This window comes from Paramormyrops kingsleyae, chromosome 16 (genome assembly GCF_048594095.1).
Source record: "Paramormyrops kingsleyae isolate MSU_618 chromosome 16, PKINGS_0.4, whole genome shotgun sequence".
In the NCBI taxonomy this organism is placed as follows: domain Eukaryota; kingdom Metazoa; phylum Chordata; class Actinopteri; order Osteoglossiformes; family Mormyridae; genus Paramormyrops; species Paramormyrops kingsleyae.
The window spans coordinates 16,710,810-16,729,807 of record NC_132812.1 but is presented as its reverse complement, the minus strand read 5'-3'; the positions used below and the strand labels follow the sequence as shown (position 1 = coordinate 16,729,807).

Genomic DNA, 18,998 nt, shown 5'->3' with positions numbered 1-18,998 from the left:
CCGGGTGGAAGGCAGAAGCGACTTCCTAATGCCAGAGACGACCGTCAACTTATCCGGCAGGGACTCATAAATCAGAGGATGACCTCAAATGACCTTCAAAAAGAATGGGAAACATTAAGTGAAGTGAACTGCTAGGACAATTCATAACAGGTTCCTAGAAGCAGGACTGAAGACCCATAAAGCAAGGAAGAAGTGCTTCATCAATGAGAAGCAGGGAAGAACCAGGCTGGAGTTTATAAATACAGTGTATTTTACACAGGCGCATACCCTTAAATTGAGAAATGAGTGAAGCTGTTGCGGTCTCTTTTTCCAAGGGCTGTATATTTAAACAAATTTATCTGTTCTAATCTTTTATGTGCAGTCTTTCGCAATGCATGCACAAATGTCCGAATACCTACGTAACTGGCTTTAATGGTGACTTTTCTTTTTAAATTAGCCTGGTACAATTTTTATTTACCTATACTACCAAGTTTTAACACAGACTTGCGTTTTTAACACATTTTATGTAATAAGAGGTACACAGCACATGCTGGCTTTAGCTTAATCTCAATTGGTATTCTGAAGTAATTAAGGTGGTAAGAAGTATCACCCTTGTGTTAAAAAGTACTCCTGGAATAATTATCTTTCATCATTCAGCCAAAAAAACACCAACTATCTGCTTTCCCTTTAAAGAGCTGTGAGAGATACTAGAATGCATTAATCCACTGCCTTAGGCAAATGCGTCGATCTGCGGGTTCTGCGATCAGAAGGTCACCAGTTCAAATCCCATGGTCAGAGTGATGATGTGGTTGGGCCCATGACTAAGGACCTTAACCCCAGTTGCTTCTGGGACTGGACGAGCCTGCTTTCCTGTACGTCACTCAGCATAAAAAGCATCTGCTAAAATAAATGTCATGCCATTCATTCCATTGTGACATCAGCAAAACCTCTCCAGAAATGTCAGATTCTCCTCCTGGGTGTCATTGTAAACCATTCAAAACAAAGGGCAGTTAATTCCTACACAGAACCACAAACAAGCAGATGGGGAAAATTAAAGGCATAATGGGGAAAGCTATACAGCCCCCCCCCATCAGCCACAATACCAGCTATTCATAAATAATTCAGTTTAATATAAAATTAGTTTATATTCTCAACAGTGCACAGACACTGCCAAAATCTAAGTGGGAAATTCACCCCAACATACAAGTAGTACTCAACTGAATTAACAGAGTCTATAACCGCCTCCCACCCGCTAAAACAGGTCCATAGACCCACATATGGTCAGTTAAGACATTGGTTAGTTTTACAAACTCCTGCTGTTTTGAGATGTGACCTTGAGTATGTGGGCCTGGTAAGGAACACATAAGGCTGTAGTAAACATTATATCAAACAATATATTTTATTTGTCTTGAACACCACAGCCCTGGGGAGGTGGTTCTGTACCAAACTCAATGGAGTTACACATGACAAGTTTACACTGCAGGGGGGGTGGGGGTTGTAATTAAGAAATAACCTGTTTTTTTATTCCTTTTTATTTAAATTTTTTATTACAAAATTCTGGATTCATTACTCAGAAATCCAGAGCATATCTGGGATATTCTTAAGTAACAATACACAGCAAATTAAAAACAAAAAAAAAAAATCAATAATAAAGAATAGTAAAATCTGCTGACTGTCGCGATCAGGTATAGTAAGTGTCTGACCCTGAAGCCAGAGCTGACCACTAGTTCAGGACATGAGGCATGTTGTTTGATATCCCCGTACCCCCATCCTATCAGGAAAAAAGAAAAAAGGTAGCTGAGGAACAGGAGAACACACTGCATATATCAGGAGAACCGTTTCTACTTAGTCAATAGTGTTTTTTTTTCTCTACAATAAAAAAAGAGAACACTTTACAGTTAATCCATGTTTGTGCTTCTTTTATAATACTATTATCTGTATGAGGTCATAGTTTGGTTTGTTATACACTGGAGTTACAAAGAAAAATAAAACAAACAAAAAAAAATCTCAGTCCCCCATGGTAAACAGTACTGTTTGGTGGGGGTCACAGCGCATTTATCAACTGCTACCCCTCCCCTAACGCAATATGAAATGAGGAAAAAAAAAAAAAACTATACAAGTCACTGCTAAAATCCCTTTTACAATACAAGTACAGTACACAAATACAAAGGGCTTTTCATCTGCGCAGGAAGCAGATTTGATGAGACGTAAACATACAGCCAAAAACGGTGCAACCTGTGACAAAATGGCGGATCCTTTGATTTTTTTTGTGTATTTTAAAACTTTTTTGTTTTTTTTGTCCTTTTCTTGACAAATGTTTTTTAATTATTTTTTTTAAAGAACAACTACCGACCTCTAGTCCTGGAGTACTGCTTTCTTCGAGTGTTCCTTTTTTGTGTGTGTATTTTTTTTTTCCGGTCTAAGAGTTTCCTTTTCGTTCCTAAGAATCCCAGGGACAGTTCCCAACGTTCCAGGCCTCCCGACGCAAAACGAAAGCCAAAGCAGCAGACACACCGTTTGTTTGGCATCCGCTCTGCCGGGAGCGTAAAGCCTACGCCGTTGCCATGCTAACACAAATGTCACGTCTTCATAGCTCGGGGGCGGGGCGGGGCACCCAAGGGTAACAAAGAAGTGTGGAAGCACCGCATGTTTCCTTCTGTCTGCTCATTTCCTGCTGGCCTATGCATGTGCTTGACGAACCGTCACTTTCGTTCCTTTTAGTATTCTCGTATTTAGTCTGTTTTTTTGTACGTCCATTTCTCCATGGGATTCTACTGTGTGTAGCAGCTCAGAACATTAGATTTCCTGGGTTCCCAGGCCCCGGGTTAAAGCCCATACCCATGTCTGCTGCCATGCCACGAGGCCTCATCTGGGGCGGCATCATCATAGTCTGCTGGGGCCCCGTGATCCCATGTAGCGGCACCATCATGTTGGGTGAGCCTACAGGCCCCGGGTGGTTGTACATGGGCCCCCTCTCCTTGCCCTGTACCATTCCTGGGCCGCCCATCATCCCTGGCTGGCCAGGCATGCCGGGCTGCACCGGCGACAGCATCCGATGCTGGGGTCCCATCATGCCCTGGGGCATGAAACCCGCCGGCCGCATGGGGTTGTGGCCCGGGTTTCCCATAGGCATGTCCTGAGGGCCCATATGTCCGGGCCCCGGTGGGCCCCCCATTCCTCCCATGGGCAAGCCCATCCTGGGGTTCCCCTCGCCCATCATCCCCTGCATCTGGCCAAAGCCTGGGGGGCCCGAGGGATGCGGAGGCTTGCCCCCAGGGGCCTCACCCCGAGGGAAGTAGGACAGAGTCTGGCTGGGCTTCTCGGATGGGATGATACGAGACAAGTCAAATTCCGGAATGCCGGAGGCGCCGGGCCGGATCACCTCATGCAGGTCGGCGTCGTTGAAGACGCCAGGCATGTTGCCGAAGGACTCCTGGCCTCCCGGGCCGCCGGATTTACACATGCCAGGCTCGCCGGCAGGACCGTGGGGCATGTTGCCGAGCCGGCCCAGGGGCCCGCCCTCCCCGGGGAAGCCCATGCCATGGGGGAAGCCCCCCTGGTGGCCAGGCCCATTGTGCTGGAAGGGGACCTGCTGAGGAGGAGACTGGCCAGGGGGGAAACCCTGCTGCCGATGGGGGAAGCCCATTCTCCCCTGAGGTATCATCTGGGAATTGCCCATGCCAGGTTCCTGGGACACCGGGGGCATCATCATGCCATGGGGCATCATTCCTGGCCCCATAGGCCCCGAGTGAGGGGGCATGTTGGGGCCCATGGGGTTGGGTGAGGGCATCTGGTTGGGCATGTTGTGCGAGTGGGGCTGGGGGCCCATAGTGTTCATGCCCATGGGGCTAAGGGATGGCATGTGACCCGAAGAGTTGGGCGCCATCATGCGGGGATGGTGGTTCACTGGCATGCCTGCAGGAGGTGGAAGAGAGATGACAGTCAGATGGCCGTCTTGATCACAAGACAAGCGAGGCTGCACATGTAATCCCATCAACTCTACAAATATAAGGAGCTCAATAAACATACGCAATTCATTTCCAAATTATTGCCACCCCCAGTATGAAAGTCTCCGCTGGGCCCTTGAGCAAAGCCCTTAACCCCCCCCAAAGCTCCAGGGGTACCAGATTAATGGCTGACCCTGCAAGCTTTGCAGTCAACTATATATGTGTGTATGTAGGTTTCAATGAGAGCAACGATCGGATATGCGAACAGAAGCATTTCTACGTAGCTGTACTTGTACTTGTGCAAAAGGCAAATAAAGCATTGTTTCATTTTTCATTCAGGCAGCCTCCGGTGAGCGTACCGGTCATGCTGTTGTTCATGGGGGGTAGGTTGGGGGAGCGCGCCGGGGGCGAGTCGTCGTCAGAGCTGGCCACCGTCTTGATGGCGTCGTGGTAGAGTGGCGTGGAGCTGGGCATGGCGAACTTGGACATGCGCGACATCATGATGGAGAGCGGATTCTGTGACAGCGTGGGCTCGGGGGGCATGGCGTAGGGGCTGCCTGACGGAAGACTGCCCGGGAGGCCCATGGAGCTGGGGGGGCCCGATGAGTTGTTGGAGGGGGGGGCCGAGGGGGGGCCGTTTCCTCCTGAAGAAAGAGTACAAAGTGCTCACAAAAGCACCTTTGTTTTTTATACTAAACCCTCCTATCAATTTGATCTTAATAGTACAGTTTGTGTGCAGATACGCATGACAAGCACATACATATACACACACATATACGCGTCTTTCGGTTCAGTACGCATACGTACCGAACGCATGCAGCAAATGCGGAACCTTTGTCTGTCTGTGTGCGACATTCGGAAAAGGGCGGATGAAGCCGCACCACTACACATGCACAGGTGTGTCCTCATGTGAAAGCTGGATATTTTTAATGTAAGTACAAGTTGCACCTTAATGGATATATATTTTGTCACGCTTTGCATTTTTTCAGACAATATTTGTGTTGCACAGTTCGGATATGAAGCTGAAAGCTGCCAATGTGAATACATTACAAATCAGGTATGGTTAAGTTTCTAAATGTGCACCTTAATGGATTTTATTTTTATTTACTTGACAGAATAGTTACTTTGATTTCCTTTTAAATTAATTTTAGTTTATTAGTAAGTTGCAGCAGTATTGATGGGGACTTTATTTAGAAAGACAATCATACTTCATTAAACACTGAACAAAGAGAAAAAGAAGCAATTTATGTTGCTGTACCAAATCGTGATTTTTGTGTACTGTTACACCCCTTAATGTATGAATGTATGAATGTATGTATGTATGTATGTATGTATGTATGTATGTATGTGTGTGTGTGTGTGTGTGTATATAATTATATATATATATATATATATATATATATATATATATATATATATATATATATATATATATATAGTTTGTCATTTTTACTTGCACAGTATAGTCTGCTTATGGAGCTGCATTTCACTGTATATTCTGTGTACATGTAACAAAAGCCTTGACTTGACTAATAATGATTAACAATTAAAATAAAGAACAATCACACAATTCAATGGAAGCACAAGCAGTTGGCGTAAGGCCATTCTTAAAACTGAGATTTTAAGCTTGGACGTGATCTGATAGTCTGATACCCGTACTTGTAAAGTCTCTGCCATTACACATTGAAAGGAAAAATTCACACACAATCTTATAAAATTCAAAGCCTAATTAATTAAGGTTTGCACCACTGGGTGGTGCCATTTCTTGGAAAGTGGAAACTTTAGCATAGCGTTAATGTTGCACGTATTAATCAGCAGCTGTTTCACTAAGGCATTAAATGCATGAACAAATTGATGAACAACTAGTAAAGAAAGGGTGTGGTGAAAAACAACATAACACAGCAATAATACAGTCAGTTATTTATACTGGAATCTACTAAGACCTGCCTCAATAAAAATGGCAGGCATCACTGGTGATGTCATTTCCAGCCAATTACAGGCCTGCTTCAGAGTGCTAGACTGGGGCATTGCTGCTGACATTATGTTAGTGTTGCATGATGCTCCAAATCTCCAAAATTCAGCTCTTCTTTAAGGAGAAGTTTAAGTATTTACAAGTATTTAATTTAAAAATATGCACTAATAATTTGCAGCCAAGTGGCTCCCATGGGTAGAACTATAGCCTTATACCTTGAAGGCTGAGAATTCGATTCCCACCTCTAGTTGTGTGTGTGTGTGTGTGTGTGTGTGTGTTTGCGCATTTGTGAGGGTTTCCTCCAGATTCCTCCAAACTGGTGGCTCTAAACTGCACATTCACATATGTGGACTGGGATCCTATTAAATGAGAATCACTTTCCTTATGCCTTATGCTCACCATGACCCTGTACTGAATAAGCGGTATGAAAGATGGATGGATAGTAATAATTCTGCATCGTTAGAAAATAGCACCATGCATACATTTTAAGAATGAGCCAATCAGAGGCCATCGCTACAGTGACCGTAAGAGGACCCTACCTGGCTCCACGTTGCCCATCATGTTTGGTGAGGTCATGCTGAGGGGCGGCTTGTTGCTCTGGGGAATCCCCGGACTCTGCATGGGGGGCTTCGGGGACGAGGTCCAGCCGGGCGAAGGCGCGGGAAGCGAGGGCGACTTCAGGTGGACGGGGGAGGCGCCCGCCGAGCCCATCATGGGCGGGGACTTGATGGAGGCGGCCGCCGCGGCAGCTGCCGCCGCCGAGGGCGCGGAGAGCATGCCAGCGAGCTGGGAGGGCGTCTGTGGCGATTTGAGGTTACCCGACGGCGAGCCCAGCATGGGGGACTGCACCTGCCGCAGCGTGGGGGACTTTAAGGGGTTGACGCTGGGCGAGTTCACAGGGCCCGCCTGGACGCTCAGGTCAGACGGCTTGCGTCCCAGGTTCCTCTGGTTCGGCGATGGGCCCGACCCAAGGCCGGCCGAGTTAGGAGGCTGGGCAGGGGGCATGTGGCCCAGTCGGCCATTGCCACCTGGGTTAGTTCTTTGCTCGGGCCCAAAGGGCTGCTCGCCGCGGGGGCCCCTCATATTCCCAGGGCCCTGGGGCATGCCAGGGAAATGCCGCCCAGGCCCCATACTGAAGTCACCTGGCTGGGACTGGTCCGGGAAAGGAGGGCCCTGCAGCATCTTCTGCTGGGGCCCCATGTTCTCAGACGGGGGGCCTCCGCCACCCTGCCTCATCTTCATAATTTCCTCGGGACTCAGGTTCATTGGTGGCTCTCTCATCTTTGAGGGCATCATCTGGGGGTTGGGGCCCACGTTGACATTGAGGTGCATGTCCTTTAGATTCATGTTCATGTTGCCAGGTCCCATAACGAACTCACCCATGTCCCTCCCCAGCCCCTTGAACTCCATTCTGGAGGACGGGCTCATGGGACCTTCCCCCGGCATCCTAGGAAACATAGCACCACCTCCGTTGTTGTTGCCAGGATCCATGGGTCTTTGGTTCCCCATCATCCTGTTCATGTCCATCACCATTCCTGGAGGCAAACCCATCTGCTGCTTATCGCCCATTCCCTGCTGGAACATCGCCTCCTGCACTGACTGGGGGTTGGGGAACCTTTCGCCTCGGCCGCCCGGACCCCCAAACACACCCTGTCCAGGAAGGAAACCCCTACCGTCACCCATCTTGGGCATGTCGTCTGGCCAGTTCATGCCAGGCCGGGGCATAGGATTGGGACCGCCATCCATGTCAGGATTCATCATCCCCGGGAAGCCTGGCATCCGCTGCATGTGGTGAGGGGGTCCCATTCCTCGGGGGCCCATGTTCATCTGGTCAGGGAAGGGCTCCGGCCCACCCGGCCCCCAAACCTCCCCGGGGTTCATCTGGTAGGGAGGGGGCGGTCCCCGTATCATGCCCCGTGGGCCATGCTGGTGCAGCATCATGTCAGACATGGGTCGGTGCTGCATCTGTTCCTGCTTCCGCTTCTTATCCTCGTAGAACTCCTGCTGGAGCTTCAGCCAGGCCATCTGCTCTGGGGTCATGTGGTCGCCATGCTCCGGGCCCGGATGAGAATTCATCGGAGGTCCGGGTGGCGGGGGGCCCAGTTCATCTGGGGAGAAGGGCATATCTCTGTGACTGGGTGGCCCAAAGTTCGGACCCTCTGGCCGAGAAACAGGCCCCGGCTTCCCCAGGTTCTGGGACTGGGCCATCATGGCCTGTAGTGGGCCTGGTTCTGGTTTCTTGGGCATGCCCTCCATCATGCCAGCGTTGGGAGGGGGTGCACCAGGGTTACCCTGCCCCATGGCAGTCATATCCTTGTCATCAGGGAAGAGCATGCGTTGGATATCGCGCAGCGTCTGCAGTGAGCGCTCCCGGTGCTCCAGCTGCTCCTGGGACAGTCCTTCGGGGTTGTCCCCCATGCTGGACATGATCTCGTTGGCCAGCTGCTGGTGGTGCTGGGCTGTCAGCTTGGGGTCACCCCCCTTGGGCGGCTCCAGTGAAGGGAAGGTGGACTGGGGGCCCGGGGTGCAGGAGGGCTGGCTGCTGGACGTGCCGTCCTGGGGCGTCGCATTGTGTGGACTGCTGCTCGGAAGGCTCTTGGCATCCAGCGGCCCCGACATGGCGCCGTCCTGGGTGAGGCCTCCAGGCTTGGCCCCTGGCGGCTGCTGTTGAGACTGAGCAGGCTGATTCGGCGGCTGCTGGCCGGGCTGTGGCACTTTGGCGCCCAGCTGGTGGTTCTGCTCGGAGGGATGAGCCGACTGGGGTGTCGCCGCCCCCTGCTGCATGGGCTTTGGCTCATTCCTAAGGGGCCCCATCTGATTGTTCTGGGCAGAGAGAGAAAGGTTTCATCAGAGCGAAGGCATCACAACGCCGGCAGTTCCTGGAACAAAATAATCCCTCTGCAGTTAGATACCAATGTTGACCTCTAGGTCCGCTTATCTTGCTCGATAAGTAATTGACAAACAAAATGAAAACGACCTTAAAAAAAAAAACTAACAAAAAAAAAAACACACACACAAGCTGCCTGATAGACCCAAGCATAACAGATAATACCTTGCCCAGGGGCTACGCGAACGTCCAACACCTGGAGAAGTCTGACACCAAGTTTATTAATCGTTCTTGTTAATCTGGAGGCTCCATTAAGAGAAACTGCGTCCAGGGAGTGCTTGGTATCAAGCATCTACTTAGTGCCTCACAATAAAAAGCCATTACACCGAATGGCCGACGGGCTGCATGCCCTGAGGAGGCGCTATCAGACCGGGAAGGCCGGCGCTTCTGGGCTCCTTACCACTGGAAGGTGGGGCTTGTCACCCTTAGTGTTGGAGATGTTCTTCATGTGGTAGGCGATGATGGTGTCAGCATGACCTGTGATGACTGCGTCGGCAGCCCTGCGGAGAGAGGTCCAGACAGATGCACCAGTGAGGGAGGGCCGGGGGAACTGGGAGGGCAGGGGGGCAGGGGAGGGCCCAGAGGAAGCGGGTCAAGGGGAACGACAGAGCAAATCAATCAAGAGCAGCTGGGGACTCCGGAATGCGCTACGGGGAAACAATTTCAAAACGCCTTTGTACAAATCAATAAATGCAGAGAATAGCTAAATTAGCTAAACTAAACAAGAATTACATTCTTATAATAATTATGTGCGACTTTTGCAACTACGTTGAACAGAGCGCGCAGCTAAGATTGGTGATCAACTGCGCTCAGGTACAAGTTGTGTATAAAGGTCATTCCCAAAGAATGTAAATGTATGAACACAGATAAACAGAAGCGTGGAGCAGAGGAAGGTGCCGCTGTCCTGTGGCAGCACATTGTGTGTTTAACAAAGCTATAATTCAAACAGCGTGATTCATTACCATTATCTATGCAATGTTTCGCCGTTCGGCTGAATAGAGAATGTCAAACCGGTCCTGGAGTTTCGCTAAGTTTTTTTGGAAGCTAGGTAGAGCCCTTACTATTACCAAGCCATTTTGGTGGAGCTTTACAAGCCATTCACAGTACAGGTTAGAATAGAACGTCTCAAAACACCGAGCAGGAGCAGGCTTGGGGGGGGCAGAGGGCGGCACCTGCTGAAGCTCACCCTGGCAGAGACGGTGACAGAGAGCCACCGAAGCAGCACATTGCTTCACTCTGCCTTTCATCCCAGCAGAACCGTATCCTTCAGCTACAAATCTGCTCATCCCGGGCCGCAGCTGATGGGGGCGGAGCACGGTTTAACGTCAGAGGCGTAAACAGCTACCAGTTCCAGGCCCAGGCCCAATGCGATGAGTGTCCCAGAAGGCTGACAATTCAGAGTTGGGTGATGCTCAGCTTTATGCGTCGCCGGAACCGGTTTGCTCAGCAGGCGGGAACGGAACTCCCCTCGTCGGAGCAGATTGCGCAGCCGTGTCCGGCGAGGAGGCGCCGGCAAACATCAAGGAGCAACCCCACAGCTCCTTGGCCACACGGAGCTGAGCTCAATAGGGATGGAACAAGGACCGGATGCCACTGACTAATGACGCTAAACACTAATTGGCTGATTGCAGTGTCAATCACGACTCACTACTGAACGGGGCGGAAAGTATAAACCAGCCACAAGACAAGTGTCTGCTTTTTCTCTGAAGTCAGAGCAAAATCAGACTACCCACCACTGCCATAAAGTACAAGGCTCCAAGAAAACCATCTGCCACAGATTAATACGGATTGGATTAATATCGTTGTGCAAATATACAGTCCCTGAAATATTCCTTTGTTCACAACTAGTCATGGTACAAATACTTACAAACAAATTACTTTTGTACCAGCTTCACTTTCCAATCAAGAAAATCGTCTCCAGAGATGACTTTGGAAGGACTGGGGTTAGAGCCAGAGGGAAGAGGAGCATGGGGATGTTTTGATATCTCCAAGGGCTTCTACCGACATGTGACAGTGGGGTTCTGGGAAAATCATCCAATAGTGGTCAGAAACCTCACCCATCCTCATATCACTCATCTATCCAACAATGCCGTCACTGTTCCAACTTGTCATCGTGCAAACCGATGTCTACACCAAAGAGTACTGCCGTGAACTACAGTCTACCATCCAGTTCTTTGAGCCGAAAGTGTAGCAGAACCTTCAAAACAAGTTAACAGGTGACCATGTTCAGGGATAAATCACCAGAAATATTATCCAACTAGATAATCATTAAACAGTGACCGTTCCAACATCAAACAGATGACACGATAGACATTTCCTATTCTCTTTATTGCACTCATCTCGATTTTGACATTCCTGCTGACTAGTCTCACTTCCCCTTCAAAATCTGAAATAAGAACCCCAAACGAGCAAGCCCAGGGCTTTCATGTCTCGTGTAATTCAGTGATTCTGTAGTGTCTTGCAATATTTTTACCAGACCACCTGACATCAAAGGAAATCAAACAAGGGGACTTGGTTTAAAACTGTAGGTTTAGAAGGCTTTAACCTCTTGGTCATTTTCATGTTTACAAAGACGCTTTTCTTCTTCTTCAAAAAAAAAAAAGCATTTCAAGGGAAGCAGGTAGGCCAGAAATGCTCCCCTACTGGTAGGATCTGTTATCGAAGTGAATGCAATGACCTCACACCTACCAACTATTCAAAGAAATGTTCCTCTATTATTCTACGATGCGTTTCAGGTCATTGTCATCCAAAAATAAAAGCATGTGACCCCTCCCGCCAACTCCTTACTTGTTGGCCATCTCTGTGGTAAAGACGTAGACCACTTTCGAAGAGGCCTTCTGACTGCTGGCGGTTTCGGAGATGGCATTCTGTCCCCCAACAGCATTGTGGGATGGCGTGGAAGAGCGGCTGATTCCGGCGTTTGCAGAGGGGAGCGAGCCGGAGTCTTGGGGCTTCACGTCGCTCGAGTTACAGTCTGCGTCGAAGAAATTAAGTCACATTACTCCTGGCTGTTAAATATCTCTCTCCCCTTCCTCGTAAAGTTCACTGCTTCTCTATACCTACTACCACTTTATCACCTAGGAAATAACATTTTTAAAGCAACGAATTACATATAATTTATTCGCAGTAGACCACTAAAACCTCTGCAGTCCTGAACTGGACCAGACGGGTATCTTGGCCGAATCGCCCACTCATCCCACTGGATCATCTAGCTTTGGCCCTAGTTGACACCCTGGTCCGTACTCCAAAATCAGGCTGTGTGAGTACTGCCCCAGGCAATAAGTAGTTTTTGGAGGTAAATGAGGTTTACAAATGCCCCTCATTCACCCTTTCCCAGCAAAGACTAACCTCAGCTCAGCACAAATTATAAAAGTGAGAAGGCAACATGGGTAGTTACCATCACAAGTTGGGTGCTTGAAGCAGTTGTGCCAACATGCTATGCTAACATGCTACGCCAACGCACCAACAGGTACTTACTGAAGAAACCAGGGTCATCCTCGTCACTCTCGCCCCCAGAGCACCAGTCTGTCCCGCTGTAGGGCTGCCGTCGTTCCGCCACGCACATCCGCTTCGCTCGGATGCCAGGGTCTACAGGCAACAGAGCAAGGTTGGCACAGTGTGTGGGCACCAGGCATTGAAAGACGGGGATCGAGCTTTGGCGGAATGTGAATTACACCCAAACACAAAAAATGCTTCAAAATCCCTCCAACGCTAATCTGCGTTAAGTGTTAATCTCAGAGGCGGGAGAGAGAGCCTCATGTGGTAGGACTTGGGGATTACACTCAAATACGACACTAGGGTTGGGTACCGAAAACACTCAAATACGACACTAGGGTTGTAACCGGTATGTACCGGACCGAAACAAAACGCAAATTTCGGTGCCACTTAGATGCCTGAACTGTCGATTGAAATATTTGTTCTCTGGGGCTATGATGACACAGTTGTAATAAGCATAAGATTCATCAACACACACGTGACATCATCAGGAAATGAGACCATCCGAGATGCGCGTGAATGCAGCAACTAACGTTACACTTGCTCTGACGGCAGCAGGTGGTCTACCGCTATCTTAGCTTGCTAAATTAAACAACTTTTGTTAAAATGCCTAAAACTAAACGGTCGAAAGTGTGGCTATATTTCACAAGAAAGGATTCCAACACCGCGGCGTGCAGCAAATGTTTTACAGCAGTTGCGTGTAAAGGGGGAAACACGTCAAATCTAATGAAACATTTGAAGGTACACGGAATAAACTTAAAAGCAGAGGGATGCACCGTGCTTGACAGCTTGCGGACAACAGCTGGCACGATCGGTGTGGATAACCCCAGCCCCAGTCATACCAACCGTAGCAAAAAGGAGTCCAGCGATTATGATGAGGACAGCAACCTTTCCGCAGGTTAGCAGTAGGCTAATGTAACGTTAAATTAACATTACATAGGTGGCGCATGTTTTGTTGTTGTTTTTTGTATTTACATATATATTCATATATACTTTAAACTTTTAATATATTGTTCAATTTTAAGCATTCAATTTTTTGTTCAATAAAAATGTATTCTTGAGTCATCCACCATCATTTTGTGGCTTTTGTAAAGTATCGGTTCAGGCACCGTTTTGGCACCTACCGGTACCGTTTTAAAAGTATCGATTTGGCACCGGTATCGAAAAAACCCCAAACGATACCCAACCCTATACGACACATGGGCAAACCTCATTAAATAGTCCTACGAGTACATGGACAAGGTTGCTTTACTCCACTCCACATAGGAATCAGAGCAATTTATCCCAAAATCTTGTCTATGGTATCTGGCAGAGTCTCTTACTAGAAGAGTAATGGCAGCTTCCTATAGGTACATCTGAAGGACAGTAACATACGGATGATGGCATTGTGTGTGAGTGTGTGTGTGTGTGCGTGCGCATGCAAAATTCACTCCAGGTGGTAGAGGGAGCCGGTGAGCAAGAGCCTTGCACAGGGAGAAGTGGTGAAATCCCACTGGCACTCCATGCAAGTTGCAATATGCAGGGAGGCCAGAGCCGGCTCCAAAAACAAATAAGTGCACGGTGACAGATGCAGGACCACAGCAGGACAGGACCCCAGGGGGGTGATGGGTAAATGAGAAACCATCGCCGGCCGCACACTTCCACAGAGTGGCTGTACGTGCAGTCGGCTGAGAGGTAAACAAAAACAAGGAGGACGCATCAGAGCGGCGACTCTTGGGAAGAAGGCCGCATTACCATAACTAACCCCCCTTACCCCTCCACTGTGCTGGTCTCGCTTATGTTCTCCTGTCTCTCTCGGGTGTTAATCATTTCACCACAGCAACAGGCAGTGGGGATGTTCCAGATTTAACCAAACATGCAGAGGAACGAAACTGAAGCATGCATCCACACCAGGTAAGTGACTATGCCGAAAGCTCGAGCTGCCCCACGGAGCAGCAACCCGCTCTGCGTCCTGTACCCACCAGCATGACCCTCCCCTCAACATCGGGTGCTTAGTCGCACAGCAATTAAAGACCCTCTCGATAATTAAAGAAGCCGTCCGACCCCAATTCCACCCCCTCCCCACCAACCCACAACTCAAGAGTCAAGTGGGCTTTTCGTTCCACCCTTACAGGCTGCACACTGCAAACAATTACATTCAACAAGCTGCAGATTGGAGCCCCTTCAAGCACCTCCTTGCCTGCCATAACCCCCCCCCCCACCCACCCACCCCACCCTCCCAGACACACAGCTGTGAAGGGAACACAGGGCTTGATTCAAGAGTCTCGGATTTCGCTGCCAGAGTCCGCTGGGGCAGCTGGGGGGGGGGGGGGTTCCTGGCACTCTAGTTCCATCCTAATCGCATTATGATATTGAGTCGACCACTGTGGACAAGAGAAGTGCCAAAGAAGACTTTTGTGCACAACCAAACAAAAACAAACAAACCATCAAAAATTATGACAGACGATGATGCGCAGCAAACGAGCAAGCCTGACCAACGAGCTGGACCCTCAACTTGGCGGTACTACCAGGCCGGCCGGTTTAGGGACCTTTAAGACAAAGAACGCATCTCTGAAGCACATATGACTGCACAACTCCCCCGCTCCCCCAATATACCACCAACAAATGCCTGTATCAGCTCCCATAATGCATCTGTACACTGACTCTCAGGAAAAGCTGTGGTCTGATGCACCTCAATCACCTTACAGAGACCGGCAGAGCCCCAAATGAGCACAGTTTCGATTAAGTGCAACACTTAGTCATAAGTCACAAGTTTATAAACAGTTTATTCATAAATGTATAAGGTTAAATTTTCTTTCAGATTGATTAAAAGGCAAACCAAGCAAAATCATTTTTCTGCAGTGTTTTGAGATTTGTTTCTGGTCCAGTGAAGGGTTTGCAGCCTCAAAAGGAGTCCAGTACGCCAATAACAGGTAACAATTAACCTCTGTGTTTATTTAGCATGAAACACAAGTGGAGGATCCTCACAGTTTAAATTACAGCTTCACTCCATATCATAATGACAATAAAACATTTTGGCTACAGGTCTGAGACTTCCAGCACGCACGCTTTAGTGCACAATACAGCCAAAGGAAACACGTGTTTAACACCATGGTAAGCCCCCACAGCTGACCTGTCTCTACGGCAACAAACTAAATCAATTACTCCTACACAGAAGGAAAACAAATATCCAATCCAAAAAAAAAGAATCTAGCTAACAGCAGAAAAAAAAGGGCTAAATTTCCAGAATTTCAGCGGTTGTCTAGATTTTTAATGAATATCGGCAGATACTGATACGTTAATCTGGTATGTTGTGCATCTCTACTTTTACATTTGCTTATCTATCCACACAAGGAATGAACAACTCAACCCACTGAAACCTATAGTGAAAATTATAGTGATGTGAGTGATGATGTTTGAGGCAAAGTGTAACTGGGCACCATGCAGAGACTTGGACTCGAGTCGCACTTAAGTCGCACAAACAAAGACTTTGGTGTTGTGATTCGTGAACAATGTTCATTTCATGGAATTATGTTTTTCATTATTTCAGTTTTCCAGTGTTGTACAAAAGCCCTAAAGACGCAATCGGTAGCTGACTGGACGGTCACGGCAGCGTACGTAATACGTGTCACTGATGCATATGTACCTGCTGGAGTAATGGAGAGCATACAATTGCGCGAATGTTTGTTACACCGTTTATCTGTTGCTGTGCGTGATTGACTTAATGGGTAAGTAACTAATATGTTAAATCCTGGTTTGTATTTTATAATAGAACTTAAACATTGTTAATTTAGAGTGAACCGGAGATCTAATCATTAACGCGCAATCGTGTTATGTTAATGGGAGTCAAGTTTCTTTCCAGAGTTGCCTGTTAATGTACCGTGCCGTATATATTTAGTAGGTGAGAGATTTATCTAACTAACTGACATTAATATTATTAATCTGACTTAATATATTGTAATCTAAGTCTGTATTTAATTTGTATTATTTAGAATATGCGAGTTTGCATTATAATGAATGTTGCAATGTAACGATCTAAGTAGCTACCAAATAGCAGATGCCAGCTATAAGATTGTGATCATTTACTGATTATATTTGTTTCTGTTGTAGACCATAGCCAGTTATATTCAGCAGACCAATCACAGCTGCCCATGTAACAGATCAGAATGGTAACCTTGTTTACAGCTATCAATCTGCTTTCCTGCATTAGTGTTCATAAGTCCACTGCGCTCTGTGTTCTCTAACCGGAACCACCTTCCACCATTTCTTCACCTACTCAACCAGCGTATCCCTGAGAAGCTCCCATAGCTCTCGTACAAATGTATTATGGGAAAATCGGAAGCAGACTGAATATTTCCCTCCCTTGATATTATGCGCAATGTAATTTCAAATCAACACAGACCATGGCGACGGCAAGTTCACCTGGAGCTGTGTCATTTGTTAGTTATCGCATTTGATTATAAAGCCTTCACACAGACAGCTAACTTGCAAAGTGTGTGGCATAAGGATAAATGAAGCCGGCTGAACTACGTCGAACTTCTTCAGGCACATCAAAACACGCAACGATAGGTCAAGTCACTTGGTTAGGTGAAAGGGAAACTTATGGACAGCGCGTATGGACAGATAACGTTACTGCTAGCAAACTAAATCAAACCACAGTTGTAGGTTCGACTAAATGCAGATTACAGCTTTATTGGTCCCCACCCGTTTGATTTGATTAGCATCTCACTACGTTCCAGCCTAGGCTACCAGCAAGTAGCTGGCCAATAGAAGCCCTATACTGTGCTACCAGTTAGCAGATGGCAGCAGAGTATATATGGATGTAGTCTATTGATGTAGCCGAACGTTAATCCTATGCATTAATCGCTGTTTTAGAATAAGCTGCTGTTATATCAGTGCACCTGGTAAAACTCCATTCAGCTGCCCAAGTGTTTATTCAGGAAAAAATATTAAAACGTAACGTCAGTGAAGAAGAATTTCTTTCAGAACGTCCATCACAAAAATACTGTAGTATTACCATTAATTTTACTCTAATATTTTGATACTCTAGTGTATAATAAATGATAGTATAGTACATGCTTTCAATCCAAAACATACAGCAATGCAGTATTATTTGATAGCATCTGATGAGAGAACGTTCATTTCAGTCTTTTGAGACTTGAGACTTGACTTGGTAAAAATGACTTGTGAACATCTCTGGCACCATGCCAGGAAAATGCTCTGTCACTCTAGGGCCAAAAGAAATGGCAGCCAGTATGGTACAGAAGCAGCTCCTCGTCGCCTACCCCGGAAGGACTGAACAGGAGCGCATCATATTTCTCAGAGTCTCCTGTCCAAACAGCCACACGCTAAAACACCCCAAAGCCTCTGTGAAGTAGGGGCTATGGTCATGTGCCGGTTATTCTCAAGGGGGGCTCAAACGTCCATAATGAGATGGCAGCCCTGATCACAAAGTTCCACTGTTTCTCCTCCTCCGAGGTAGGGCCTAAGCAGGCAGCGAGAAACGTGCCAGCGACTGTCCTGCACACACCACTGCTTTCGCCAGAATCTTGCTATATGTGGTGACGAGCCCCCCCAGGACCGGTCATTCACCACAGAACTGAGATGGCTGGAAATCGATCCGGTCTTTTACGCCATGACCAAACAGCTGAACTACATCTAAATCACCCCAACACCAGCATTAACTGGGAACGGTGAATATTGGGGGACCGAAAACTAAAGCATGAAAACACAAAAGATGCAAAGCTGATGTCTAAAGACGTAGACGGTGGCAGAAAATCGTGTTTGGTGCCATTACTGCACGGCCAATATCAGACTCAACGGCAATTACCGAAAGATACAGCGCTAATTGCTCTAATTTACCTTAGTATCGATTAATTAATTGGGGAGGAGGTCTAACTGAAGCCTGGAGGCAGAATAAACGAACATCAGTTAGGTACGACTCACAGGAAGACCTTACCTTTCTGCTCCAGCTCATTGTTTGGTGTCCCTGTGTCGCGCTGTTCAAACGATTCAACCGAAGTGCTTCTTTCCCTCTTAACCTTGCCCTTGGCCCCGTTGCCCGAATTCAGGCCCTGTCCGTTTTTCAGTCCCAGGTTGGCCATCGCACCCTGCGGCCCTTTGGAAGCGTGGCTGCCGCTCATTGTCTTTGTGTCACAGGGAGAGGGCTGTGATTGGCCGCCAGTGCCTCCTTGTTTTCCCTGATTGGGTAGTTTGGAGTCCATCTGGGCGGCACTGGACGGAGACATCACAGGGGGTGACCGCACCATGGCCTCCTGCTTGGACTTCGGACTGCTGTTGAGGGGGGGGGGGAGAGGAAACCCACTCATTATGAGACAAAAACCTCACGTACAGTGATTCAGAATATCAACATCTCACATGCAAGAAATGAGCCTTAATTTCGCCTTAAATAAACACGGAGATGGACTGCTGTGTGCTGTCAATCACCGACCCGCTCTGCGACGCATAAACTAACCAATGAGTAGCCGGCCGCTGACTGATGGAGCGAAACAAAGCACATCTCGCTTGTGTAAACAAACAGGGACTCTGATCCCGCCAAGGCAGAGCCCATCGCGCCAGTTAAAAGATCTGAGGCAGGGTGGAGCAGGGCTGCAGATACGCAAAGCGTACATGATGTACGGGAAACAGACACACACTCGGCCCTCTACCAGACTCCCAGTAAATGGAAGCACATTTAGGCCAAGGAAAAGAGCCAGAACCAGATCTGGAGGGGTGGGGG

General features: G+C 47.9%; 1 protein-coding gene across 5 annotated transcripts in view; it reads right to left on the bottom strand.

Annotated features, from left to right (window-relative positions):
- Positions 1-1,353: 1,353 nt before the first annotated feature.
- Positions 1,354-18,998, bottom strand: part of bcl9 (BCL9 transcription coactivator) — a 103,249-nt gene continuing 85,604 nt past the window's right edge. For all 5 annotated transcript variants that reach the window (XM_023828887.2, XM_023828886.2, XM_023828885.2 and 2 more), the window contains 7 exons: positions 18,219-18,553; positions 12,263-12,373; positions 11,573-11,759; positions 9,186-9,285; positions 6,438-8,721; positions 4,286-4,570; positions 1,354-3,894 (listed from right to left, as the gene is read on the bottom strand). In XM_023828887.2, coding sequence (XP_023684655.1) covers positions 2,768-3,894; positions 4,286-4,570; positions 6,438-8,721; positions 9,186-9,285; positions 11,573-11,759; positions 12,263-12,373; positions 18,219-18,553 — 4,429 coding nt within the window. In that variant the 3' untranslated portion in view covers positions 1,354-2,767. The remainder of the gene's footprint in view (positions 3,895-4,285; positions 4,571-6,437; positions 8,722-9,185; positions 9,286-11,572; positions 11,760-12,262; positions 12,374-18,218; positions 18,554-18,998) is intronic.